At 38.8% G+C, this 27,500-nt stretch overlaps 2 protein-coding genes across 2 annotated transcripts in view; both read right to left on the reverse strand.

Moving 5' to 3' along the window:
• LOC310943186 (receptor-type tyrosine-protein phosphatase-like N) overlaps positions 1-25,112 on the reverse strand; it is a gene marked incomplete at its 5' end in the record, with an annotated part of 34,800 nt that extends 9,688 nt beyond the window's left edge. The window contains 14 exons of the mRNA XM_083908712.1: positions 1,309-1,608; positions 2,499-2,708; positions 4,518-4,582; positions 5,796-5,875; positions 6,295-6,381; positions 7,333-7,523; positions 7,608-7,642; positions 8,361-8,501; positions 8,621-9,077; positions 9,940-10,093; positions 10,174-10,285; positions 11,281-11,391; positions 16,141-16,191; positions 25,034-25,112. Of these exons, the coding sequence (XP_083764838.1) occupies positions 1,309-1,608; positions 2,499-2,708; positions 4,518-4,582; positions 5,796-5,875; positions 6,295-6,381; positions 7,333-7,523; positions 7,608-7,642; positions 8,361-8,501; positions 8,621-9,077; positions 9,940-10,093; positions 10,174-10,285; positions 11,281-11,391; positions 16,141-16,191; positions 25,034-25,112 (2,073 nt within the window). The remainder of the gene's footprint in view (positions 1-1,308; positions 1,609-2,498; positions 2,709-4,517; positions 4,583-5,795; positions 5,876-6,294; positions 6,382-7,332; positions 7,524-7,607; positions 7,643-8,360; positions 8,502-8,620; positions 9,078-9,939; positions 10,094-10,173; positions 10,286-11,280; positions 11,392-16,140; positions 16,192-25,033) is intronic.
• A 1,790-nt stretch (positions 25,113-26,902) lies between these two features.
• The window catches only part of dnpep (aspartyl aminopeptidase), a 9,214-nt gene continuing 8,616 nt past the window's right edge, over positions 26,903-27,500 (reverse strand). Inside the window, exon 15 of the mRNA XM_083908773.1 lies at positions 26,903-27,087. Coding sequence (XP_083764899.1) covers positions 27,037-27,087 — 51 coding nt within the window. The 3' untranslated portion in view covers positions 26,903-27,036. The remainder of the gene's footprint in view (positions 27,088-27,500) is intronic.

Genomic DNA, 27,500 nt, shown 5'->3' on the forward strand with positions numbered 1-27,500 from the left:
CATATAAAGGCATAGTTTATTCAGCTTCTGTCAATAAACCCTTCTGAAATGTTACACACTGGTCCTTTAAATGCAAACATGTCCAGTATTATGATGAGAAATATTAGAAAAGCATAAAGTGACGATCCTGATGAACAGCTGAACGAGGTATTATGTTCAGTTAAATATCAAAAACACTGTCAGTTTGACTCAAAATCTGAATTACCTTGCTTTTTGAGCCTGGATAATACTTTTAAAACGATGTGCATTGAGTATGTATAAGTGGTTAAACATAATATTCGCTCATTTATTTTACAACAAGGGCGTCAAACTCAAAATAAAAAGTACTCAGTGAACTCCAAGTCTGGTCAGGAGTGTAAAAAATAATTCATTAACTGTTCATTGATTCAGGATGATATCGCACACCCTTTCAAAGTAAAAGTGTTTGTTTTGATACACAGTTCACAAAAATAGAACATGACGATGACGCAAATGTAATCTGTAGATTACAAAAACAGACAGAAATATCAAATAAAATAACACATAGACAATTAATAATGTGATAAATACAACCTAATGTATTATTGTTATTATAAAAATGTCAAGGGCCACTTTTCATAATAACTTTATAATAGGGGTTCTCAAAGTGTTGATACCTGAGGGCCAATTTAGGAACCCAACATTGGACTGAGGGCCGCCAAAGGAAAAAAAACTGAAAAAATCCCATTTTAATAATTTTAATGACCAGATTTCAGTTCTACAGTTTAGCGTTAAGTAATATAAGCGTTAATATAATGTAATTTAAGCATTAATATAATAACGCTTTATAATTTACTGTGTAATTCCCCAGTATTTTGGCCATTGTTCTTACCTTCTAATTACAGGTTAATACCAAGTAACGCATTTCTGTTACCATATATTTACTGGGTAAATAGCTAGTAATTGGGGGCTGTAGCTACCTGCTTATTACCAGCTTATAATCCAATAATACACTAAAATTCACCATATAGAAACCAGGTAAATACCCAGTATTTTTGTTTACACTTATTGGTCTGTATCCAGTAATGTCCAATAAACATTTAACAAGCTTAGTAGCTCCTGGATTAAAACTATCAACTGTAATTCATTGCGGGGCCGCCAGAAATGTTTCTGCGGGCCGCCATTGGCCCCCGGGCCGCACTTTGAGAACCAATGCTTTATAGTAACTGAAACCCCTGTTTTCGAAGACACAGTCTATTAAATATACAGAAACAATAAAGGGTTAAACGTGAGTAGCGCTCCCATCCCACACTCGATCACGTGACAAACACTATATTGAACGGCACTGACCAGGATCATGTGACCCGTGGAGATGTCCATGTTGGCCTGCGCCGGCTCCTCGCACCATGACGGCGTGCTGCTGTGGGAGCTGGGGCTGGGCTGAGCTCCGTCGCTGAACTGTGACGACACGCTGCTCACTCTGGAGTCTCCACCACCTCCTCCTCCTCCCACTGCTCCTGCTCCACCTCCTCCTCCTCCTGATCCCCCAACACCGGAAACTCCTCCGCCGGCTCCTCCCACGGCGCCCAGGGCGGCCGCTTCCAGGCGACCGAAGGCGCCTTTGGACGCCATGTGCTGGCGACACAGGTCCTGGTGAGGGTTGTACAGACACAATATTTAATTTTAACTGCTAATCAATGCAACCTTTAATGCTCCTATAATATTTATAATCATTTAAAGGCGCCATATGTAAGAATGTGGCCAAAAACGGTTACTACATTCAAATTCAAAATACCTTATATATACTCTTTTAGGTTTCGTTTTTTTGACGTAACTGGCAACCCGTGGTTGCTCGGCAGCTGAGACTCTACTGACTGACTGCAATGATTGGTAGACGGCGATAGGTGGCGCCACATGCAAAAACATGATTTCAAAACATAGACATGATTTGCAGTCTGCAAAAATATTTTTTTTAATGCAAATATTTAGTCTGTACTGTTGTTGTTGGTGAGTTCAGTTTGTTATATGAACATTATTCCTGAGTCTCTGTGACATATTAGGAGGATTTTATTACAGATTTATTACATAATGCACCTTTAAGACAAAGAAAATTAAAATAAAATAAAAAATAAATACCATAATATCACTTGTTGTTATTATACTGTAATATAAAGTTTTATTAATATTTATTTGTCCCCTTTCTGGTATTTACTTATAACGTTATATTACAGTATAATAACAACATAATATTATTATGGTATGGTATTATGGTTTATTCCTAATACAGTTTCTTGCTTGGTAATAACAATGATAATAGTTTGGAGATAATATTACAGTAATTCAGTCATTTTCAAATCCATCCTTTTTTTTTAAAAGTTATTACTAAGCTTTAACTTAAAAATTAACATAAAAACAAGAGTGTACATGCATACTATTACTATATAGTTACTGTACTGTAAAGTCAAAGTTTGATCATTACATTTACGTTAGATTCATCTTAAGTTACTGTAATCCATCTCCGTGTTTTCCCTCCCTCTCACCTGGTACTCCTGGTGGCTGAAGCTCCCTCCCTCCGGTCCGAGCCCGAGTTTCCTGGCAGCCAGGCGGTGAGCGTGGTGACGCAGGCAGGCGATGGTCATGACGGCCACCAGCATGCCGCCGATGCACGCCATGGCCACCAGGGTGGCGAACACCCAGCGGGAGCCGGGCTGGACTCGAGTCGCCAGGGGCAACGCTTTCCCATCGTTACTCTGAGGAGCAGAGGAAAAAAAGATTTGGTTAAATATTATACTTTATATATATATATTTATTTATATATATATATGACACTCATTGTAACTCTTTCTCTATTCACACGGTTTCTCCTCCCTCCATTCCCCCTTTTCTTCTCCACCTCTGCTGATGAATTGTCTCTCTTGACCTTTCAGACCTCCTCCTTTCTGTTTGTGGGCCTCAGGAATGTGAGATGTGAGGCACACACACACACACACACACACACACACACACACACACACACACACACACACTCTTTCTGTATGTGTGTGTGTGTGTATCTGACAGACATTAAAGTTGGAGAATAAGGGAGTGGGGGGGGGGGGCATGAGTACCCCACCTGCTATTACAAAGGGGCCCCAAGTGTGTGTGAGGGAGAGAGGAAGAAGAAAAAAAAATGGATGACCAGGCTCCATGTCCATGTGGTTGAAGGAAATAAGTGGATTTTTGAAGGTACCTTAAATAAGATGGATTAAGATAAGATAATTATCTCATTATGAGGTAACTTTTCCCCTGCTGTCTTTAATTTATGATTCTTAAAAAGCTCCATTAAAACATGTATCACTAAATCTGTAAAAATTCACTCTAAAACCTGACTTAAAAGTGTAAAAGGAGATTAAAGAGTCACTCAGATGACGTAGCAGACAGACACTATTAATATTATCATTAATGACATTAAAATGTATTAAAAACACATACAAATATTAATATTACTATGAATTACAGTACAAAGTCATAAAATACAGTACATAATACTGCATAATCACGCTGTAGTGACGCTGTATGTGCATTATTTAGATGATATTAACATAAAAAAAAGACAATTTAAGGTTTTAGGAGACTGGTGACATCATAAGTAAGATTAAGAGATACGACACATCACATTAAAGATGTCACAGTGTTTATCATTTTTATGAAAAATAATGACAAAATGAATAATAAGTGATAAAATGTATTAAAACGTTCACTCACCCAGTGCACAGTGAAGAGCAGCAGCTTCTCTGCTAACGTCCTGCTGCTACACTCACATGGAGCGAGAACGCGCTCACACAAGTGTCAAGTGAAACTACCTCTGCGCAGCTACACTTCCTGGAGTGACTTTCAAAATAAAAGCCAAATGCGGATATGGAATTTTTTTTTCTGAAAGAAGTCATGTCATGTAATTATTAAGAATTTGGGCTATATCTTAACTTTTTCTTTTGTTAAAAACTGTTTACAACTATAAACATTGGCAGTTAAATGTATACGTTTTTGTTAAACGTTTACAAAAATGGTAATGAATAATAATAATAATAATGTTTATACACACAACTATGTATATAAAAAAGTATTATTTTATCAGACTGGTCGTATTTGCAAAGAAGACTGGAATTGGAATATTTAAAAAGATTAAAAGACTACATACATGAACATGTAACATGCATATTAATGATCATAAATTAAAAAGTACTCATTGAACTAGTAAGTATTAATATCTATGAATCATTGACTGAGTATGAGCAGTATTTTACTGATGTTAGAGAAGCTGCTTTCACTGTTTTATGTCGTTCTTTGGGTGGATTCATTTTAAAAAGTACATATTACTTAACAAATACATGTTTTTTTATACGCAACCTATATATTTTTGGGACATAGGAACAAGTAAAGATATATAAAGTAACAGCTATAGCGCCCACTGACACGAATACTTGTATTCAGTGGGTAGATTCTTTAAAAAACTGCAGACAGGAAGGACAAACTTAGGGATAAACCCACGCTGATGAAAACATAACAAAGGCAGCACCCACCTCTCCGACGCCGCTCTGCAGCACCTTCAGTCCCGTCTCCGACTCCAGGAAGTTTTTCTCTGCAACTGAGCGTGTAAAAATAAAGAGAACAGCGAAAGTAAAATGCTACTTTAAACGGTTTGACGAAGTTATTTTAGATTTGATAGATTTTTAAGACAAGCGACGTCTCCCGGGTTTACAAAGTAAAAGGCGTACAACGAGGTATTAAACGGTAACATAATAAAATGGTGAAAATCTAGAACACGACAGGACCTGAGCCACTGAGTACAAGAAGGAGCTTTTGTGGATTTCCGATTGAGAAGAAGAAGAAGACGTCGCCTTGCCAACAAGGAAGTGAACGCAATAACAATCTATTATCTCTATTTGAATCTTCCTGACAAACAAATATGGCAAAGTGAGAATTAAAACAATCCGTCACAAGGTAAATGTCAGTGACGACGGAGCTGGAGGTCACAAAAGGTCAAAGCAGGGTGATTTTTAGTGACATTTAAATGTAAAGTTGTGTGTGTTTGGGCTTTTCAGAGGCGCAGCTTGTGAACAGGCAGGGCAGGCAACTGCTTGGGGCCCCGAGCTGATAGGGGGCCCCCCGTCACTCGGAGTCTGAGGGCTGTTTTAACTGAAATGTGCAGTGACCACCCGCCTCCCAGTCCCCCTTAAACAACAATGGGCGATTTGCAATGACATCTCAGTAGGAAAACCTCCCTAAAGGGGCCCCACCTCACTTTAACCTGTGTGAAGTTATCGTTCTGCAAGTTGGAAAATGAAGAGGATTATTTACAGTGTAATGCATATGTTTTTTTAAGTTTTTTTTAACTCTACAGTTATTTACAGTATTTTATTGTTCTATATATTTATATTGTTTTATAATGTGGGTTATTTACAGTTTAATGTATTTTTTTTTTTTACTACGTTTATATAGTTTTTAAAAGCTATTTACAGTATATTATTGTTCTTTACGTAGTAAAGTAGTTTCACATACTTTTTAATTACAAGGTTTTTCCATGTGAGTTCGTTCATTTTGAAGAAAAAAAAATTGAACTCATACATTTTTCGTGGGGTTCAGATTATTTATGACATAATGGTGATGAACACTGGTTGGAAGGAAGGGCCCCCTGGGAATTTTTGCTTAGGGCCCCTACAGACTCTAGAATCGCCTCTGGGGCTTTTCAACACAGAAGTAAACACAAATATGCATAAAAATGAAACTAATCCTCTTCTTTTGCTCACTTGTGTGTGTTTGAAACAGGTCACATACATACAGTACAGTACATACAGTACCTGCTGCCTCTGCCACAGCTTGTGCGCTCAGATTCTTAGAGTTGGGTCTGATCCTGTAGGTGAGGGCAGGTCCGACGACGCTGCGGAGAGGAAAACACAACAAAACTGACTTGATGACGAGAATATGTATGAAAATAAGAGGCAAAACAATTCCACTTGTTTGTGGGTCAAAAGTCAGGGGTCGTTGCAGGGTTTGGGATCAGGTCAAACAGGAAGTGGCAGAAGCTCTTAGAATATAAGCAGTAAATCACTTCCACATGCTGGAAGGAATAAAAAAAAGAAAGAAAGAAGATTTCACATCCCCGTTTGGTGTTCACGGTCCAAAAACAGCTCTGGGGGAGGATTGACTTTAATCCCGTCGAATAAAAGTCAGCGTTCCAGCAAATGAGCGCAGATAAAGAGGATCCAGAGGCAACAAGAGAGCAGAGACGGAGACTGTGAGGTTCACGTGGGGTTCATGACCCCGGCGTCGTCCTCAGCAGTGTCCTCATGGTCCTACCTGATGTTGACGAGGGAGCCGCTGGAGAGGCCCATCCTCTCTGACAACAGCCGCAGCAGACGCACCCCGTCGTTCAGACTGAGGGGGCTGCGGTGACAAAAACACACACACATTCACACAACGACGACGACAACAACAACACGCACACAAACAACTGCTCAACACATCCTTCCATCTCTCCTTATTTCTGCCTTTTCTAGTACGCTTTCATTTTCTTGTCTTGTCCTATATTTTCCTATTTCCTCCTTGACTTCCTTTTGCGTTCTCTTTTCTTATTTTGTTGTATAATCTGGTTATACTTGGTTGTTTTCTGGTTTAGTGTCTATTTTCTGGTTTAATAGATTCTAAATAACCCTCACCCATAAATAAATAAGTAATTTATTTGCTTGACTACATCATTTTTAGTACCATTTGTAGAAGCCGATTTAATTTGTTTGTAAAATGTGAGTTCAAGTTATGGAAGTCACGGTGATTTTATTTTAAAATCAAAAATCCTTATTTTCTTCTTTCTTTCTTACAAATAAACCTCAAATAAACTTTTTTTTTCCCGACTCACATCTGTCATTAAGCAAAATAAAAGAAAAATACACAATCCTAACAGTTAAAGACTCTGCTAAATTAATTTCAGAGTTTCATACCTGTACGCCACGATATCCGAGTGGGAATTGTCTGTGTTTTGTTTCATAAAAAAGGACGATAAATGTGTTAAAGTACACGAGGGAACGAGGGAACTAGATTTGAAGAAGTCACTACATGATAAAAGTAAGGATATAGGCGGCAAAAACATACATTTATACATAAACACACACGTATTTGTTGAATGTTTACACTGAGAGAAGCTTTAGTTTTTGAGCTGGAGCCTCATTATAATTTGCAGCAGCAGAAGAAGTGAATAAACATTGGAGGGTTACACATTGTACTGTAAAAGAGACTTGAGAGAGATCTTTTCTTTCTTTCCACACACAAACTCACAACAGACGATTCATTCATTCATTCATTCATTCATTCATTCATTCATATGAAGTCACTCTCCTTCACCTCTGGTTAGTGACGACGTATCCAAACTCGCCCGTCTTGTCAGACGCTTCCTTCTCGCCCAGTTTGTCCCGGTTGGCGGTGACAGACGGGGGCGACGGCTCTTTCTGGCGTCCGTCCGCTTTGGGGGACTTGAGCGTGGAGGGCGGAGCCTCTGGAGCGGCCATCTTGTATCCCACGGATTCCTCCGTGATCTGACGGGTAAACGTAAACACATTTAGACACGGGGAAAAAAAACAACAAAAAAAAACTAAACAGAATGAGAGTGAATTTCTCACCTTCTTTCCTGAGGCAACGTTGTTTCCATATTTGTCTGAAGAGCAAAAAAAACAGAATATATATTTAAATATGAGCACTTTAAACATTTGTTTAAGAAGGATGCATGGAGGTAATGTTAGGAATCATCTTGAAACAATGCGTATAATTAACATTCCAGTGTAATTGTGTTTAAACTAATGCATTTAAAACAGTTTAAAAAAGTCTATTTATATTATATTTCTTCCCCTGTAGATAATAACACTTCAATTAAGTGAGCTGAATAGGCAACATTCTTTAAACTGTGACGGTCAAAGATCTGGACGTCATCACAGAACCGCATCAAGGGATGAAAATCCCACTTTTTGTGAATGTTTTGACGTTTGAATGAAGCCTCGACGTTGAAGTATACGTGGAACCAGTGAGGAGTAGAACATCGGTGAGTCTGAAGTGTGTTTCCATTCATTTGAATGAGAATTTTTCTCTGAAAAAAGTGGAATATTTCAGAAAGTACGACTCAGTAATGTCCCAGTTGAGCTTTATATAGTAGAGCTGAAGATCGTGGCTACAATCAAAGGGAATTTTGGGGATGACATCCATCCGTTTATCTATAATTCTCTATGAATTTTCCCGTATTAAAAGAAAATAGGTTTCATACAAGGATAATAACAGGGATAATAAGGTCATTGGCTATCCAGAAACCTACGTGGGTGGCTTTAAAGAGCAGTTTATGAGCAGATGATGTTTGTTTGTGTGTTCGTGGAGACGACACAGACCTTTGGTTTGTTTGGAGTAGGAGCTCTCGAGCTGCAGCTGCTTCAGAACGGCCGGCACGTTGTCCTTCTGCTCGGGCGTCAAATCCTTCACGTCGAGGCCGTAGTGATCGAGGAGCAGAGCCAGCCTCTGCAGGGATTTCTCTATAAAACAAAGGTCATATCATCGACAAATGAAATAGCTTTTATTGAAAGTTTAGAGACTTTTTTTTCCCCCCACTTTTCTTTCACTCCATTTAAAAATAAATAATCTTCATTCTCACCATCCAGTCCTGACAGGGCGCTGTAATCCTTCTGTGTCTTCTTCTCCGCCTGCTCCTGTTGCTGCTGCTGCTGCTGCTTCCGGAGCTGGGACATCTGGGAAATGTAGTCCTCGCCATAGTCCAGAGGGAAGTCCAGCTCCGGGAAGAAGGAGGAGGATGAGGAAGAGGATGAGGAGGAGGAGGACAGTGGAGACGGGAAACCTGAAGCTGCTGCTGCTGCTGCTGCTGCTGCTGCTGCCACAGCTCCTCCCTGACGGGAGAGAGGCTGCACAGGTGAGGATGAAGAGGAGGAGGAGGAAGGAGAAGTGAGGTAAAAGGACAGCAGGTCCTGGAGGAGCTGACTGTCTCGGTCCAGAGGGTTTCCCCTGGATCTGGAGCGAGCAGGGGCGATGAAGGCAGGATTGTCGTCCAGAGAGTTGAGGGAGCGTTCCTCCTCGTCCTGATAGCCGTACTGCTGCTGCAACGTCATAAAATGTGTCGTTTTGTTAGGCCACTAGGAGGCAGAATAACCCACAACAAGGTGAAACACACACACACACACTCCTTTGAAATAATAGCACTTATTTTAGAGTGAATGTGCTCAGAGCCATGAGCCGTGATGAATCTGAGGCCTAATAATGTGTGTTGAAGAAGGATTTTTGTCTTTGTTTTATTTAATATACTGCATATTTAACAGTTACACTCTGATTTACACATCTGTAATTCCAACAGATTAGAAGGTATTCATTGGGGGAAAATGGAAAACAAGATTAGTGCAATTATTGTGCATTTAAATGGCAAATTTAAGGCGTTAACACTGAGACAAAAAAAACACAATTATTCCCCCAGGAAATCAGTTTTTAAATGCTAGTTTTAGTTTAATTTAAATGTTTTTTCGAGCTTGTATTATATTTACATGTAAATTGATATAATAATATCATATTAACATAAGATTTAAATGCCCACAAACATTTATGAAGCTTAAATACACTAAAATGCAAACTAATTAATTAACAAACACAGGCTCTGTATAGTATTTAATTATTTAAGTGCATTACATGACGTGTGAAGCTACGCAGAACTTTAAACGGTCTAAATAATCCAGGAAAGTGTGGTGCGTTTTTGACCTTTTCACTGTGATGAATCCGTGTGACTCATACGTCAAAAGGTTTTGGACACACTTTAATCAAGAGCGGCAAATCGTCAATGTCTAATTTACAGATTTCAGCACACTGTGGTTAAAAATAGAGCAGGGTTTTTTTTTTCTTCCAATAAGTGTCCAGTGATTAATCCTTCATAATATTTAAACCCGGGGTGGCAGCTTAGTGCCATTTGCCCACCTGGCGGTAGGTGTACGGGTCCATCTGCATGTGCACAGAGGACCGGGAAGGGTCCAGGATCATGTAGTCCATGAACTGCTGCATCGTCTCTGGGTCAGCTTGATCCTGAGGGTCCTGAACCCTCTGCTGACTGGAACCCGACACCATGGAGGGCCTTGGGGGGAAAAGAAATCCATGTTTTTATTCAGGTGTGCACTGCAGATGCCCTCTTATGAACTATGTGTGATTTCTTACTGTTTGGGCTTCTTCTCATAAAGTTTAGAGGAGGACGAGGAGCTGACGGTGGGAACGCGGCTCAGCTCTCGGCTGATGATCGTCTGCGTGACGTCGTCCCTCCACGTCAGACCTGAGCGGCCCCGGAAAGGCGACACAGAAAATGTCATTCAATCACAGGCTCCTCCCTGAAGGCATGTTATCTCGTGAGGGTGGTGAACAGAATCCAAAACACCTCTATCTGCCTGCTCCTCCTCATCACCGTGACTCATTCATTCATTAACTCATTCATTCAGCTCGCATAAATCATATCAATATGGCACCAGACAGTGGTGAATTAAATCTATCTATCTATGAATGTATAGCTAGACATAAAGCTAGCGAGATAGCTGAGCTCATCTAGCTATGGTTTGACATGTATGTGATTTTATTCAACAATAACAATAACACAAGTGAAAACAAACACTATTGTGGTAAAATTTGTAAAATATGTCACACTTTACAGAATATGTGATTTATATAAGCATTTTTTAAATGTTATTTTGCTATGTAATTCTATCTATCTATCTATCTATCTATCTATCTATCTATCTATCTATCTATCTATCTATCTATCTATCTATCTATCTATCTATCTGTCTTGTTAACTAGCAAATCATCTAGCTAGCTAGCTGACTATCTATCTATTAGCTAGGAAGCTACCGTTTTAGCGAGCAATCGCTTTAGCTAGCAATTGTTCTATCTGTATTTTAATATCTATCTATCTATCTATCTATCTATCTATCTATCTATCTATCTATCTATCTATCTATCTATCTATCTATCTATCTATCTATCTATCTATCTATCTATCTATCTATCCTGTTAGCTAGCAAATCATCTAGCTAGCTAGCTGACTATCTATCTATTAACTAGGAAGCTATCGCTTTAGCGAGCAATCGCTTTAGCTAGCAATTGTTCTATCTACTTTAATGTCTATCTATCTATCTATCTATCTATCTATCTATCTATCTATCTATCTATCTATCTATCTATCTATCTATCTATCTATCTATCTATCTATCTATCTATCTATCTATCTATCTAGTAACATAAGTAGTAATTTAATAATATAAGTAACTAGCTCACCTTGCACCACCAGGTCTTTGAGGACTTCCTGTAGTTTGTGTAGAACAGGTACAGACACCTGGTACTGGACCGACTCCTGGTGAGGAGACCGGCACTGTCCGAACAAACCGTCTGTCAGGACACACGTGAAGACATGGTCAAAAATAAATCAATATTAATAAATACATAAATAGTTAAGGCCATGTTTTCTGCAGAAAAGAGTGAATTCTCTAAGCTTCTGTGCACACATGAGGTTTGACACACTCGTCCCTGACAGTTTGAAATCTTATATTTCACTTAATAACCTTTGAGCTGCAAACACAGCAACAACATCATCAGCTGATCGAAACAACACTGGCTGTATATACGATGAAGAGATAATAATATATATAATATAAGAAAAACAACAAGCAGATAACAATATGGTGCATACGTGGACATGCGCACATAAAAAGGGGACATTGTGTTTGCACGGATACTTGAAAATGCATTCACACACACACACACACACACACGCACACACATCAAAAGTGCATAAATGATACATATACACACACAAGTATGCACATAAATACATGTTAATTCTGTATCCACACATTCAACATACACATATGTACGTGTACGTGTGTGTGTGTGTGTGTGCGTGTGTGTGTGTGGGCCGTGGTGAGTCATCACCTCTGTCTCCCTCCAGCTCTTACAAACACACACACACACACGCGCACACACACACAAGGGAGACACACAGTCGTCAGGCAAGTGATGTCACTGTTGTCATAGAGACGACGAGGACGAGGCGCGATTGGCCCGAGAGCGACTGACGGAGGGAGACCTTGTTTATGTTCAACACTCTCTTTCTCTCTGTCTCTCTGACACTTCTTTCTCTTCTTTTTGTCACACACACCTCTTTTGTTCCGACCATTTGATTGAACAGATTAGATTAGAACAGATCGATCACACTGGCCGTAAACACTGACTCTATATCAGATGTTACAGATGTTAAAGGATACCTCAATCTGTAAATTAATCCGTTTTTGTGCACAGATTAGCTGCCAAACTAAATTCAGAGTAGGTGGCCATTTCTCGTCACACAGTGTTTTTATATTTACATATAGTGTAAATGTATTTTATTCATTCAAAAACACTGTATGTATTGCTTTTAATATATATATTATAAGGGATTTATTTGATTTAAACAAAGATTTGAGATGTAAGTCACCTACAATTATGTTTTAATTTCTATATGCAAGCATTGAAATGTTATTTTTGATTGAAGCCTGCACAAATATATTCCAATATCCCACTCATATTTGAGTTTACTAATCTTTCAGATTATTAAATTGATAGTCTGTGCAGATTCTTTTACATTTACCTCCATTGTTCACCATCTATGTCAGTACTACAGATGTTTAAAGACACAGATAGTCATTTTAAACTGAAATCTGCACGGAATAACTTGCTTTTTCACTCCGATCAGTAATCAAATGAATTGCATGAGCTGTTTTTAAAGAAATCTATGTGTTAAAACACACATTGTGCTCAATTTGCACGTACATTTCAAACTAAACTATGAGAATTTGCGAGTGACTCACATTTATCTGACTCAGATATGAGGTGACTCATTGCTCAGGCTATAGATTTGATGGTTTATGTATAAGGCGGTCTGGATTACAACCTGTTACCCTCTCATAAACCCTCTTTCACTGGAGTTCAGCTCAGCACATTCTCCTCTCCTGCAGCAGCAGCAGCAGCAGCAGCAGCATCATCAATCCCACGCTGCACTCGCTCATAAGTGTTTCCTTTCTCTGCAAACATCACATCCTCCAGGCCAACCGTGGAAACATACGTGATAACATCAATAACACGGATTTCTTTGAAGGCTGACACACACACACACACACACACACACACACACACACACACACACACACACACACACACACACACACACACACACACACACACACACACACACATTCTTGTACTTACTGCATATACTGAGGACCAGCATTTCCACTTTTTAAATCAACACAATTACAAATATCTACATCATGAATGACATCTACAAAGAACTACTGGTTGCAGTATCATAAAATGTCTGCAGGTGGAGCCCCAGAGCAAAAAGGGCTGGAAAACTTTTTCCAACTTTGTTTTTTTTTTTTTTTTTTTTTTAATCTTTGGTCCTACATTTTCACAAAAACATCATACTATGTCGTCCAAATTTTAAAAAAAAAATTTGACCAAAAATGTTTGGTCCAAAATTTGAAAAAAAAAAAAATGGACCCAAAATTTGAAGAAAAAAATTTGACCCAAAATTTGAAAAAGAATTTGAAAAAAAAAATTTGACACAAAATCTGAAAAAAAAAAAATTTGAAGAAAAACATTTGGCCCAAAATTTGAAAAAAAAAAAATTTGACCCAAAATTTGAAAAAGAATTTGAAAAAAAAAAATTGACACAAAATTTGAAAAAAAAAATTGAAAAAAAATTGACACAACATTTTTGGCCAAAAATTTGACAAAAACGTCATACTATATACTATGTCGGCCAAAATTTGAAAAAAAAAATTTGACCCAGGATTTTTGGCCAAAAAATTTACAAAAACGTCAAACGATACTATGTCGTCCAAAATTTGAAAAAAAAAATGTACCCAAAATGTTTTGACAACAATTTGACAAAAACTTCATACTATACTATGTCGTCCAAAATTATTATTTTTTTTTTTGACAAATTGATAGCTTGTGTTAGCAACCTAAGGAAGTGATTTCAATGAAAACTAAAGGACCGGACAAAATGTCCTCGCTCTGTAAAAATGACCTCACTCTGTTGGTTAAAAACCCTCACTGGTCCTCAGTATGCCGCAAGTACAAGACCACACACACACACACACACACACACACACACACACACACACACACACACACACACACACACACACACACACACACACACACACACACACACACACACACACACACACACACACACACACACACACACACAGGTGTTCTCCGTCTCCTGCAGTGACGTCCTCATCAGGTTTGAAGGGGCATAAAGAGAAAAAGAGAAGGGAAGGAAGGAAGGATGGAAGGGAGGGAAGGAGCCCAGAGGGATTATAGTCAGGCCTGTTAACAGCAGCCTGAGGCGTGACGCTTTGATGGACAGCAGACGTAGTCAGAGCGTCCTGAAGCGTGAGGCTGCCTCGTGTAATCTGGTGGGATCGCTCGCTACATCGCTCGATTTACAATTCCCATCACGGCTGCGATTCAGGCTACGATGAATACGAGATTCCTTCTGGGCGAGAAAATGTCCACATCGACACGTCCAGGAGGACGAGAGGCCTGTCATTCAGCCGAGGAAGGCTCAGTTCAGCCAAATAACACAGAATAATCTCTACTCGTATATGAGCTTATTAATCGTTCAGACCAATATTCTACGCAATTTATTTGACATTTACGTCCATTGTGCACCACTGTTCATATATCACACACGTCACAGACATGTATCTGTGCAGATTAGGGCTGTTGAAGTAGACTTGGGGCGATCCTGCGTCGATGCAGTGTCGACATAATAATCAATCTTTACGCCACGTGTCATTGATTGTTATACAGTTATGTGCAATAATACAAAAACACTGCAGATGCATCATGGAATCACATCAAATAAAATCAATGAGGTGATAATTAGAATTAATAATTATATACGAGTCAAACAGCCCTCTGTGTTTAAACAATCACAGGCACTCACACAGAGTTATATTCAGACATTGCAATAATAATTATATCTCTGTTTGACGCAACTCCACTCACCCTGACGTCAATTACTTCCTGCCACTGAATGAATGGTGGCTGATTCTTACAGAAGCCAAAAATATTTTGTCAAAAATTTGTCAAAAAAAGTAAAAAAAAAAAAAAGTTGTCCAAAATTCGAAAAAAATAAGTCATATGTGTCGTCCAAAAATTGTAAAAAAATAAAAACAAAAATTTTTGTCCAAAATTTGAAAAAACTGTCAGACCGGTATGTCGTCCATAATTTGTCAAAAAAAAGTAGAAAAACTTTGGTCCCAAATCTGAAAATACTGCGGTATGTCGTCCAAAATTAGAAAAAAAAGTCATACGTGTTGTACAAAATGGTCAAAAAAAGTAAAAAAAAAAAATTGTGTCCAAATTTTTGACACAAAATATGTGTCATATTATGAGTATAAATATGTATGACTTTTTTTTCAAAAATTTGGACACAATTTTTTTTAAAACTTTTTTTAACCATTTTGTACAATGGTCAAAATAGTCAAAAAAAGTAAAAAAAAAAATTGTGTCCATATTTTGAAAAAAAAAAGTCATACAGCGGTATGTCGTCCAAAATGTGTCCAAAACGTAAACATTAAAAAAGAAAAAAAAAATCATACTGCGGTATGTCGTCCAAAATTTGTCCAAAAGGTAAAAAAAAATTTGGGAAAAATAAGTCAGACTTCATCCGAAAATTCGTCCAAAATTTTTCAAAAAATGTTTTGGTACAAAATAGAAAAAAAAAAAAAAAGTCATACCGTGATGTCATCCAAAATTTGTCAAAAAAAGGCAAAAAAAAAATGTTGTCCAAAATAAGAAAAAAAAAGCCATGTTTCACCTTTATTTAAGGAGGAATAAAACTCATATATATATATTTATATATATATATATACATATTTAATCATCTCTTTTGTAAGCGTGTCCATGTAACTATAGAAGCATTCAGCAATGTAAAAATCAATCAAATATCTTAATGAAATATCATTTAAAAGTAATTTAAATGTGTTCAATGAGACCAGATCTGACAATAACTATAACAATTATAATATGAAGCATAAGTCTTTTTTTTGGTGTGGATAACATGTGACGTCAGAGACTCACCATTGTGGCAAAGCTGTTCTCTGGGACAGAGCTTCTTCTCGAACAAGCAACCTGAAGACACGAGGAAAACAACAAGACAATCCTTTTATTTACAGTGTCACAGCAGTAAAATGGGTTATTGATAATAAACATGCATTTTCACACCTATGCATGGACAATATATGACGATATTGACTAGAAAGAATAAGAGAGAGAGACTTTTCTATATTTTCTTATTTTCTGTCGGGTTTTCAGAGTAAAACATGACATAAAAAGGACAGTGATGTAAGATATAACAAGACTGATTACAGCAGCAGAGACAGGAATGAGTCGGGGGGGGAAACCCCAGCTGCAACACACGGCCATGCTGGATATCACACTCCTGTTTCTCAGTGAAGGTGTGTGTGTGTGTGTGTGTGTCAGTTGACCTTTTCCCTGTGTTGTGAGGCCGTAAACAGCAGCAGACGCTGAGCTGCTCGCCAAGTTCTCTTGTTTGCGTTAATGTTTCATTAAGGATTTATTCCATCTTATATATTATTCATGTGTCCTGTGATACCTTTGGATATATTTAGATATATATATCTATATATATATAGATATATATGTCTATATATAGACATATATATATATATATACACTTTACGACACACACTCAATCAATCAAAAAGGGAAAGTTACATCCCTTAACTGTCCTTTACAAAACTCTTCAGAGAATTATATCTTTGTGTTAGAGGAAATTATATTAAAAAAACACGTTTTCACTAAAACGTGGCTAAATAAGCTTTACATCAGCACAATTTACCACCTTTTATCCACTGTTAATGTTTATTAATGTTCTTTTTCAAGCCTCACAGATTCACAAGTGGCATAAACAAGAGTAATAAAGGTCAATAACTGCTTAGTTATATTTCAATAAAGCTTTTTCTGTAACTCCAACACGTGTATGAAGCCATAGTAAAATTAATGTATGTTTTACACTTAAGTGATGTTAGTTAAGTGATGATTATTTGATGCTAATTGACATAAATAAAGTCAATTTAAGGTCATTTTTAGCAGTAGCTATACAGACACTTGAATAATATATGTATTTAAACACTAATTAACTAAGTAATGTTCATTTTCATTCCTAAATAACACGTTTTCACTAGTTTTTAATATTATTGGCTGTACATTATGCATGTTTACCTTTATTTTTTAATGTTGCATGATAATGGAACATGATAAATGTCCCCGTCGTGCCACTAATAAGGAATTATCTTTAGTTTAGAGACACAAATTAGTTTAAGTGATACAGAGAAGTGCAGCTATTTCTGTTTCAGTGACGTCGCGGTGCATGACATTCATATTTAAGCAGCTTCCTGTGACGTGGAAGGTGGATTTTTTTGTTGTTGGTTGTTTGTTTGTTGGTTTTTCCCCTGAAGCAAAAAAAAACGTCACGTTAAAGTTAAAGTTAAAGTTAAAGTTAAAGGAGCTTCTCCTCTTGAGCCTGAGGCTCAGACTGTGAGCGATGATGAGATCCATAAAGACTCAGACAGGATATCGACTGTGTGTGCGTGACGACACAAACAAACTGCAGCTGTGTATCGCGGAGAGGGGAATCTCCATTAAAGCAGAAAGCTGAGACTGAATATGATAGAACAGAGAGACTCTCCATCTGTCTGTCTGTCTGTCTGTGGCCTCCTCAATCCAAAGTCCACATGATGACTAATCTCTGCTCTGTCCTCACTCTCCCTCTCTTTCTCTCCTCCACCCACACATCCCTCCTTCCTCCTCCTCTACCTCAGCCTTATCTCAGCGTCCCTGTCCGCCCTCTCTTCTTCCTCCCTCTGTTCAGACCTCGGTGGCGTTAACCTCGTCACCGTCGCTCCCGTCGCTCCTCGTCTGGCGCACATTAGCCACTCGTTTGAGGGGAATTTACCGTGGTAATTGATAAATGAACCCTCCTTCTCAGGCTCTGCCGAGGAATAATTAAGAGTGATATGATCCAAGACAGCTCACGCTCGTCAAAGTAAGAATAATTAATCACATTGGCCTCAGACGGCGAAAATATAGCTTCATGAAATCCTTATCATTTCCACACTTTCTCCTTCCACAGTGTGTTTGTTTAGAGGGAATCTCCTCCTCCTCCTCCTCCTCCTCCTCCTCCTCCTCCGTCTCACAAACACACAGACACACAAACTTAATTCTCCAGGTAAAACTAATTAGAGAGAGTAGCTACTGTGGAGTGTGTCACCATCTGGCTCTTTACCCAATGCTGCACCACAGTCACATTCGCTCAGCGCCCATTTTGTTTTATCTGTGACAAAGTGCCCAACAAGAGATAATATCTCAGATATCTTGATTTGTCCACAGTGACAAACCAGTAAAGGTTGTCGTTGTGCTGTTTTCTGGCTGCACAAGATGGCAACAAGGCCCCTAGTTTGGATTTTTGGTGAAGTTCCTCGTCTGTGTACTCTGGTTGAGATGGATTCTCCTCTACAGAATGCCTCAATACCACTTTTTGATAATCCGATACCGATATCACAAACTCGAGTATCTACCGATACGGATATTATTCTGATTCTAGACCATTAATGATCAATGAAGCTGTTAACTGCACATTCGTGCCGAGTCATTTCAAAGACTGTGTGACAAATATTGTTCTCCCAAAAAGAAGAAATAAACAGCCCTAACTGATTTTTTTATCATGTTTTTACAGTGCATAAAGAAGCATGGATGCGATAAACAGGATTTTTGGACTGTATCGGATTCTACATTTTCATCCGTCTGATATCTGATCCAGTGTCAGTATCTGACCGATACAGATACCGATTAAAACAATTCTTTTAAAACATGTTAGTTGTGTGTCCCAAACTCTCCCGTAACTACTTTTCTCGGCTCAAAAAAATCCCGGGGCAAGATCTCTGAACCGCAGCCTCGTTAAATGATTGTTCAAAAATCCAAACTATCCCTTTAAGTACATGTGAGGAACTTATTCTACAGCTACAAAATGACGACGTTACCAGAACAGGACCTGCTCTGACGAGGTTCCAAAGCGTGCTGAGCCGAAACTAAAATGTGACGTCGACAGACTTCAGACGGCCACTGATTGGTCAGAGAGCGTCGTCACTGAAGAGTCGTGAGCACAAGAATCAAAGCGAACAAAGCCGAGCTGTAGATCAGTTAAAAAACACTAAAAAGTTCATTATGTAATAAATCTAAAGAAACTGGCCATAAAATCCTCCTAATATGTCACAGAGACTCAGGAATAATGTTCATATAACAAACTGAACTCACCAACAACAACAGTACAGACAAAATATTTGCATTAAAAAATAAATTTTGCAGACTGCAAATCATGTTTATGTTTTGAAATCATGTTTTTTTTTTGCATGTGGCGCCACCTACCGCCGTCTACCAATCATTGCAGTCAGTAGAGTCTCAGCTGCCGAGCAACCACGGGTTGCCAGTTACGTCAGAAAACGAAACCTAAAAGACCTCGGTATTTTGAAATTTGAATGTAGTAACCGTTTTTGGCCACATTCTTACATATGGCGCCTTTAAAAATCCATGAAAAGAGGAGTTAATCTACAACATTTAGCAAAGCCGGGCGATCGTGAGCCGAATCACGACCTGTTCTGAACGATTCTGTGAACAAATCTTTTTAAATTAACTGATTCTAATGATTCAGTTACGCTGGAAAAATAAACTGCTTTACAAGTCACTAGTTTGTGTGTTTGTGTCGTGTAGAAAACGAAAAGCTGTGCTACGACGACCCTACGTCCACGTTGAGGAGGAACTACGAAGTCATGGAAAACAACGCGACTGATACCAAACCGAGCCGAGTCGAGCCGAGCTGGAACTGTACTATGGAAAACCGCCGTTACACTTCACAGACGCACTTCATCGTATTGAATTCCCGCCAATAAAACCCTCTGAAACGTTACGTTCCAGGCCTTTAAATGCCACATTCAAACCATGACTCATCGTTCAAGCTCCTCCTCTTTTACAAACTCTGCTCTCTTTCATCAAAAGAAAACATACTGTAGGTGATTTACTGAGTGGGATGCAATGACTCATCGTGTTTCACTGGTGTTGTGAAAAAAAAAAAAAAAAAAACATGCCAAGGACTTCCTGCTGCAAAGCGAGGACGCGTCGTCGTTAACAACGCGACGACGACAGTTGTTTCGATCAGATTTAATCAATTTACAGACTAAAGACCGGGGTTTTGATTCATTTTTGTGATTAAATATCCCTAAAGAATAAAAGTCTACACATAAAATGCAGCGTCAGTGTAAGAAATCTAACATATAAATAGAATTAATGCACTTACAAACAACCCTGCTGCCCCAGAAACTGCATTAGGCATGTGTATGTGGAAATGAAAGTGAAATTAAAGCAAGACTAATGTGTTTGTTTTTTCTTTAGTCGTGATTCAAGATGGAGGGAATATTGAAAGTGTCAACAGTGACTTAAAGAACCAGCGCGGCACTTTGTTCTCCCCGCAAAGTTAACGTCGCGATTAAATTATAGCAGAAGGAAACGTGGGGGAATGGATTTGGCAGTTGTGGAAAAAGTGAATTTTAATGAAGCCATTAGAGCTTAGGCATGTCACTATGTCAGATTTTTTTTTTCTTTTTTTTTAAATATATATTTTTTCATCTCTGTGGAGAAGAAAAAGAAGAAAAAAATCAAGCTGACTCATGATCAACTCAGACAAGTGAAAACATCAGCCACCATTATCATCAGGGTCTCTGTTGCTTTGCTTTTATCGTCCATCAACTGCTGCCAGATTGAATTCAGAGTCATTTTCATAATGGTGCTTCTGGCATTTGTGGCTGCTGTTGCTGCTGCTGTGAGCGAGCTCCTCCTCCTCCTCCTCCTCCTCCTCCTCCTCCTCTGTCTACTGTGAGGATATTTAAGGTGGGAATGGATGAATCATGCGTTGTGTCAGTGAGTGACAGCAGAGGCAGAAAGGTTGAAGTGACAAACCTGCAGCTCCGTTAACCTTCGACTGTTAACGTTCAAACCGAGTCACGCTCAAAATCACAACAAACTACAGCTCGCGCTGTCCTCGGCCGAGTCCCTTCTGAAGCCAACCAGGAAATGAGAACATAGTGAAGAGCCACTAGGGGGCGCGTCTCCACTGGCTGCAAGGAGTCACTTTACTGTTAATGCTTATTTGGGTCTAATTTCGCCCTTTTTCTACTATTGACATGGTTTTAAAATTAAATTCAATGAAAATGCAAAATTAAAATAGTCTCATTATTAATAATTTTATTATAGCTGCAACTATGGCTGAACAATTAATCAAAATCTTATCTAAACTACCAAGAAATATAAAGTCCTCACCTCATATTCTATAGACATCCATGTTTCTCACAGATCTGCATAAATATCACACAGTAATCATTTTAAATCAATGAAAATGAGAAAAATTTGGTTAAAAATCAGTCAAATTAAATAGTTATACACTGCAAAAAGAACGATTATTTGAATAACTAAGTGATCTGTCTATCATTTTCTGGGTTGGAGTACTTGTTTGGTACTGGTAAATGTTGAAAAATATTGAAAATATGGAAATGATGTTTTGTTTTGCCCACAAACTAAAAAATATTAAATTTGATTTTGATTTCTTTGTTATATGGAGAAAAGAAACCTTGAAAATATTCACATTTAAGAAGCTGAAAAATGGGAAAACCAGGCTGTAAAACTGTAAAAAGTACAGTATTATTCTTTAAATACAGATTAGAAAGTCCCTAATATTATTGTTCCAAATTACAGCACCTTGTTGACAAAGCTGCTGCTGCTAATAAACTAATGTACGGTGAATTTACAATAAAAGGCTTCTGCAACAAAATATAGTGACCATTTAGTAAATTATGTCCCCATTTAGAGGAGAATAGACGATAAATTGCTGCACATATGATTGCACACCGCTGACGTCAACGTGACAGCCGCCAAATCATAATTCTAGAGCCTTCAAAATGGCCGACGTCATCACCTAAAGCCACTGAAAAGGACATGTTTGATTATATCGGCCAAAACCAATAAATGTGTCCTCCTGAGCGCTCCTGATCAGTATTATTATTATTAGTCTGTGACATACGGCGCTAACTCCCATCAGTGAGTCACCACCACAAGTGCCGTCATTATCATGAACACACACACACACCTGCTGTGGATTATTTGGTCTCAAAACACTGCTCTTAATCCGTCACCAAATCTAGAATAATCTGCTGCTGAAACTGTTGATGAAAAGACAAACTCTAAGCAACTACACCACCAGTATTTGACTCCAAATACAGAATATCTGCAAGGAAAATGATGTGAAAACACCTTAAAAATAGAAGAAATCTCCTTAAAAAAGACATTACCGGGCATTTAAACAATAACACGGCGATTCAGCCGTGATAAAAACATGTGAGGAACGCAACCGCGTCATGTTTTTCAGTCAGAGAAGTCAGAGAAGCCGCAGGTGGCTTTGATAAGCTCTCGTTTCGCTCTCCGTGGTGCTGAAATATTCCGGCTGTGCATTGTCCGTGGTGCTGAAACACTCCTCGGCGTTAGGTGCACCAAGGAAACAGGAAGCGACCGTGATTACTGCGAGCAGACGGAGGCGAGAGGTCAGGGAAAATGAGTCATGGCGGAGAGAGAGAGAGAGAGAGAGAGAGAGAGAGAGAGAGAGAGAGAGAGAGAGAGAGAGAGAGAGAGAGAGAGAGAGAGAGAGGGAACAATGTCCTGTAATGTCTCGCATTTTTGATGCATTTACAGGCGTTTGGATCGCAGCGAGTGACTCAATGAGGCTTTTTCTATGTTATTTAAAAACAATATAAACCTGCAGGATCTCCGTGACACGGATCAATATTCGACGCAAAAAAAACCCAGCTGCTGCTCAAACACACAATATTATTAAGCTTTTACAGAAATCTTATAAGGCAATTACTGACTTTAATGACTTAATGTTGTTCCCTTATATCACAGTGAGATTAAAATGAGATAAGAAACCACAGTGCTCAGCACCTGAATACATTGGAACTTTTGAAGAAGATTGTCTATGACTGTTGATTATATAACTGTTATTAACTTTTAATTTTAATACACACAACGGCTGCAGTATGCATTGTTTACGACTTGACTTGCACCTCTGTTTTCATGCAATGTCTGGATTATAATCCAGTATTTGTGCCTCCTAATAATATATCACGTAATATCACGATCCTGTGATAATCGTATGAAAACGACGAAACAATCGCGATGTCTGTCTAACTGAACGTCCGTGAAAAGTCAAAAGTTGCAGGATTTCTCCGCTTATTCACAACACAGAGAACAAAGGTCATAAAGACTTATGTATTGAACGTGGATGGAGCATTGAATGCATCTCTTAGCGTAGCTTTCTCCACCGTTACCCTGCTGTGAACTCCCTCTTCTTCTTCAGTCAGGTAACTTCCACCCCAAGTTTCCCTCATTCATTCATTCATTAATTTGAGTAGCGCCATCGCGAGGAGGCATGAAGTAGCGACGCCCAGCGAGTAAAACTTCATTTACTTAATAAAATATCACCACATTTTGAGCCACCCCTAATCATTTCTCTACGATGTTTAAACCAAAAACAGTTCATTTATAAATTGTAAATCAGTCGGTAGGTAAACACCCTTTTACACGACTGTCTGTACAGTATTTTAATATCTCTATCTGTTTATTTATCTGGATTTAATTAAAGTGCACTGCTAAAAGTTAGGAGTGAAGCTAAAATGGACAATAAACAATTATACAAACATATTTTCTACCAATTAGTCGCCCTAAATATTACAAACTGCACTTAAGAAACAGTTTATCGCCCTAATAATCATCATTATGTCATAATATGGGCATAGGTTTCACTTCCACTAAGTAGGTCATGTTTCAGGATATGTTTGTGTTATAACTTTAAAATAGGCAATATTTTAAAGTTAAATCGCAATATTTCTTAAAGCCAAAATATGTGTGAAATGACCATTTTAGATTAAATATTGCCCATAAAAATCTGCATAAAAATATCACACAGTAATGAAAATGAGAATAATAATAATGTACAAATTATTAAGTAAATAATATGGATTTATAGATTCAATACTTCTTTTCATACAATGATAAACTGTGCAGGAGAAAGGAGATAAAGGAGATAAAGGAGATAAAGGAGCGTCGTGACACTGTGAGAAACCGAGTGGCCTTGAGTGCTTTCTCTTTATATTATGTGTAGATTTTTTTTTTTAAATGGCACTTAGATGACGTGCAGTTACACACATTGTAGAATAATTCTCATTTTTCCTGTCACATATAATGTTCCAGCCATGAAAAGCAGCAGTTAATGCAGATATGATGAATATTGGTGATTGATTCCATGCAATCGCAGTTTGAGAAACTCAGAAACAAACAAAACCTCTCCTCTCTACTGCTGTTTGCTTGTGTGTGTGTTTGTTGTTATTGTTGTTGTCGTTGCAGACTGTGACAGTGATTCATTCAGACGCTCACAGACACACACACACACACATACGACCACACTCTGGACTTCATCTGCATCAGTGATGCGTTTCATTTAACGGACCAGAGGCACATAATGCTGAACTGAGCAGGAAATGCACAAAGAAAAAGAGATAAAAAAATGGATGAGTCTGGCACTGTCACCAGATCTTATTGATCTGTGCGTAATTGTCTACAAAACATTTTAAAGTGATCATCATTTTTACTGTCACAGCAGCAGCAGCAGCAGCAGCAGTGGAAGACAGTGAAGACTTTATAAGAACTTATAATGTTTCTGCATCAAACTGCTCATCAATACAACTGTTATATTATTAACATGTGCCATAAATAAAGTCTAAAAGTGTTGTATTTTTACGCGCAGCCTCCGTAAAGCAGAGTGTGGAGGATCCGTGTGATCCACTGTGACTCTTACCGTGTCGCGCGGCCGCGCACAGCCGACAGGAGGCGGTGAGGAGGAGGCACAGAGCCGCCCACAGCCGCGGAGACCTCATGGTACATCCGACATCCACCGGAGCGAGGAGGAGGTGGCGGCGGCGGCGGCGGCGGCGGAGGAGAAGGAGGAGAAGGAGGAAGAAGAGGAGGCGGCGGCGGTGGAGGAGGAGGAGGAGGAGGAGCCGGCTACACTTTCAGCAGCTCTCCATCTCTGAGGAGAAGCTTCTGCTGATGATGATGCTGATGCTGCTCAGAGCTGATGGAGAGAGAGAGTGTGTGCGTAAGAGAGAGAGAGAGAGAGGAACACTGACGACAGGGGGCGCCAAACTCCACATCTTCATTTTAGACGCACAACAAATGCTACTATGCACACAAATTTCGTTTTTTAACAACGTGAAGTTCAGTCAGAGGATGAAAAGAGGCCTTAAATGACCCACATTTTCATTTTCTATACTCACAAAATGAAACTTCCGGAAAAACCTGAAGCTCAGGAAACAACAACATGGTTCCACTGGTGTCATAATATCGTCTTAAATCACAGTTTTGCATCATTTAAACACACTTTGTTCACCCCCAGCTTCAAAACGCAGCGCCCTAATTACCAATCACTCTCAGCCATGAAGCACCTGTGCAAACTCAAAACACTTGTGTCACAGTATAAACATCACTAAATATGTCTTATTTTACCCCCTTTTTTTGTTTTTTGTTATCTGAGTGAAAATGACCAAAACAAGAAAAGGGAACAGTTTTGTCTGATAAAAAATAAAAAAGTACGCACACATTTCTGCTCTTTGGCGTCGACACAGTCTGTGAACACAACCATTTAACACATTTTTGTCAAACCTACCTTCAAAAAAAACACAACACAAACACCCTGATTTCCAATTATTCTCACTCAGACTGCACACTCACACACAGTAGAACTGCTGTTATTAAATTAATGCTGCTTAAAATTGCGCTAAATTGACAAACCACTCCTCAGTTGACGTGGACAGAATGAGTATTTATGTTGTTTACATTGTATTCTGAATGATTTGTGTTTGTACTGCACCTTTTATTCTGCACTCATTTTCTTCCAATAGTGTGTACGGAATTCAATATTAAGAAAATGTTGGATTTAACTTGTTTATGTTTATGTTGTAAAAGCAGAAATGCCATTTTTCTTGTCATGCACCATGAAATTATGATTATTCTGCACATTAATAACTTAGACAATAAAAAGCCTTTGATATTTCACGCTAATTAAATCATGTTGCCAGTGTTTCAGCCGTTAAGACCTTGGTTAGCAACTCTTGCCTTTGCAGCAAGAAGACCTGCGGTTCAATCCCTGGTTGGAACGAGGACCTTTCTGCACAGAGGTTGGATGTTCTCCCCGTGTGCGTGGGTTTTCTTGGGGTTCTCCGGCTTCCTCCCACTCCTGTGGAGGATAAAAGCAGTAGAAGATGGATGGATGGATGTTCTGGATCTGTGAAACTGTTCAGTTTCACATTTCCAGAACATTTATCCGGAGAAAATGACAGGCTGGGTTATAAATCGAAGCGATAAATACAACTCGACAGTGACGTCGACTCCTCTGCGAGATAATTACAGACGCACACCTGAGAATAAAGGATACGCGACGGTGTACAAACAGTTTTTAATCCCATGTGAACAACAACGTGGCTCAACATGGATCTAAAAATTCAAACGTCCTTCTGCCAAATATCTGTCCAGACACTTGGCAGAGCAGCACACATGTGGCTCGTGTCTAAGTGCTTTATTAAAACTGAGGTGAAATTAAACTGGAGCAGCTGTTTCCCGCAGCACGAGATTATCCACACTGAACACAGACAAAATGAAATGAGACTTTTTAGCCATTTTATTTCATAAGAAAGATCAATGAAAGTGCTCAGGACAAAATCTGCGTTAGCCCGGAGACGTCGTCGCCGCACACGCAACATGTTGAAAGGGACGCGTCGATCCGTCATAATCCCTTCACTCCTCCTAATCCACGATCAGCGTTTTCCTCAGGGTGGGAAACAGCTCGAAGAAACCCTGCAAGAGGAAGGAGACGTTGAAACGCACAGTGTGTAATCAAAACAACGACAAAGAGACGGCAGTTTGACACGAGCTTCTGCTCACTTCCCGATAAAGTGACTGCTCCTCTCGGTCACTTTGTCTTCCAGCTTCCAACACTTCACCCGTTTCAAAGTAAAATCACTCTAGCTTTCTGTGCCCGTTTTCTTTCTTTCTTTTTTTAAAGACTTTTATTAGCGAAATAAAACCCTAACTGACATTTAACGCTGCTTTAGAGAGTTTAAAGTTTAGTATCGATAAAACCCTAAAGCAGCAGATGCAAAGGTCCATTAGCTTCAGGGATCACGAGCTTCTGCTCATTTCCCCGATAAAGTGACTGCTCCTCTCGGTCACTTTGTCTTTTCCAAGTCGCGTACGCCACGTGACGATTC

Source organism: Microchirus variegatus, assembly GCF_963457635.1.
Source record: "Microchirus variegatus genome assembly, chromosome: 22".
NCBI lineage: Eukaryota > Metazoa > Chordata > Actinopteri > Pleuronectiformes > Soleidae > Microchirus > Microchirus variegatus.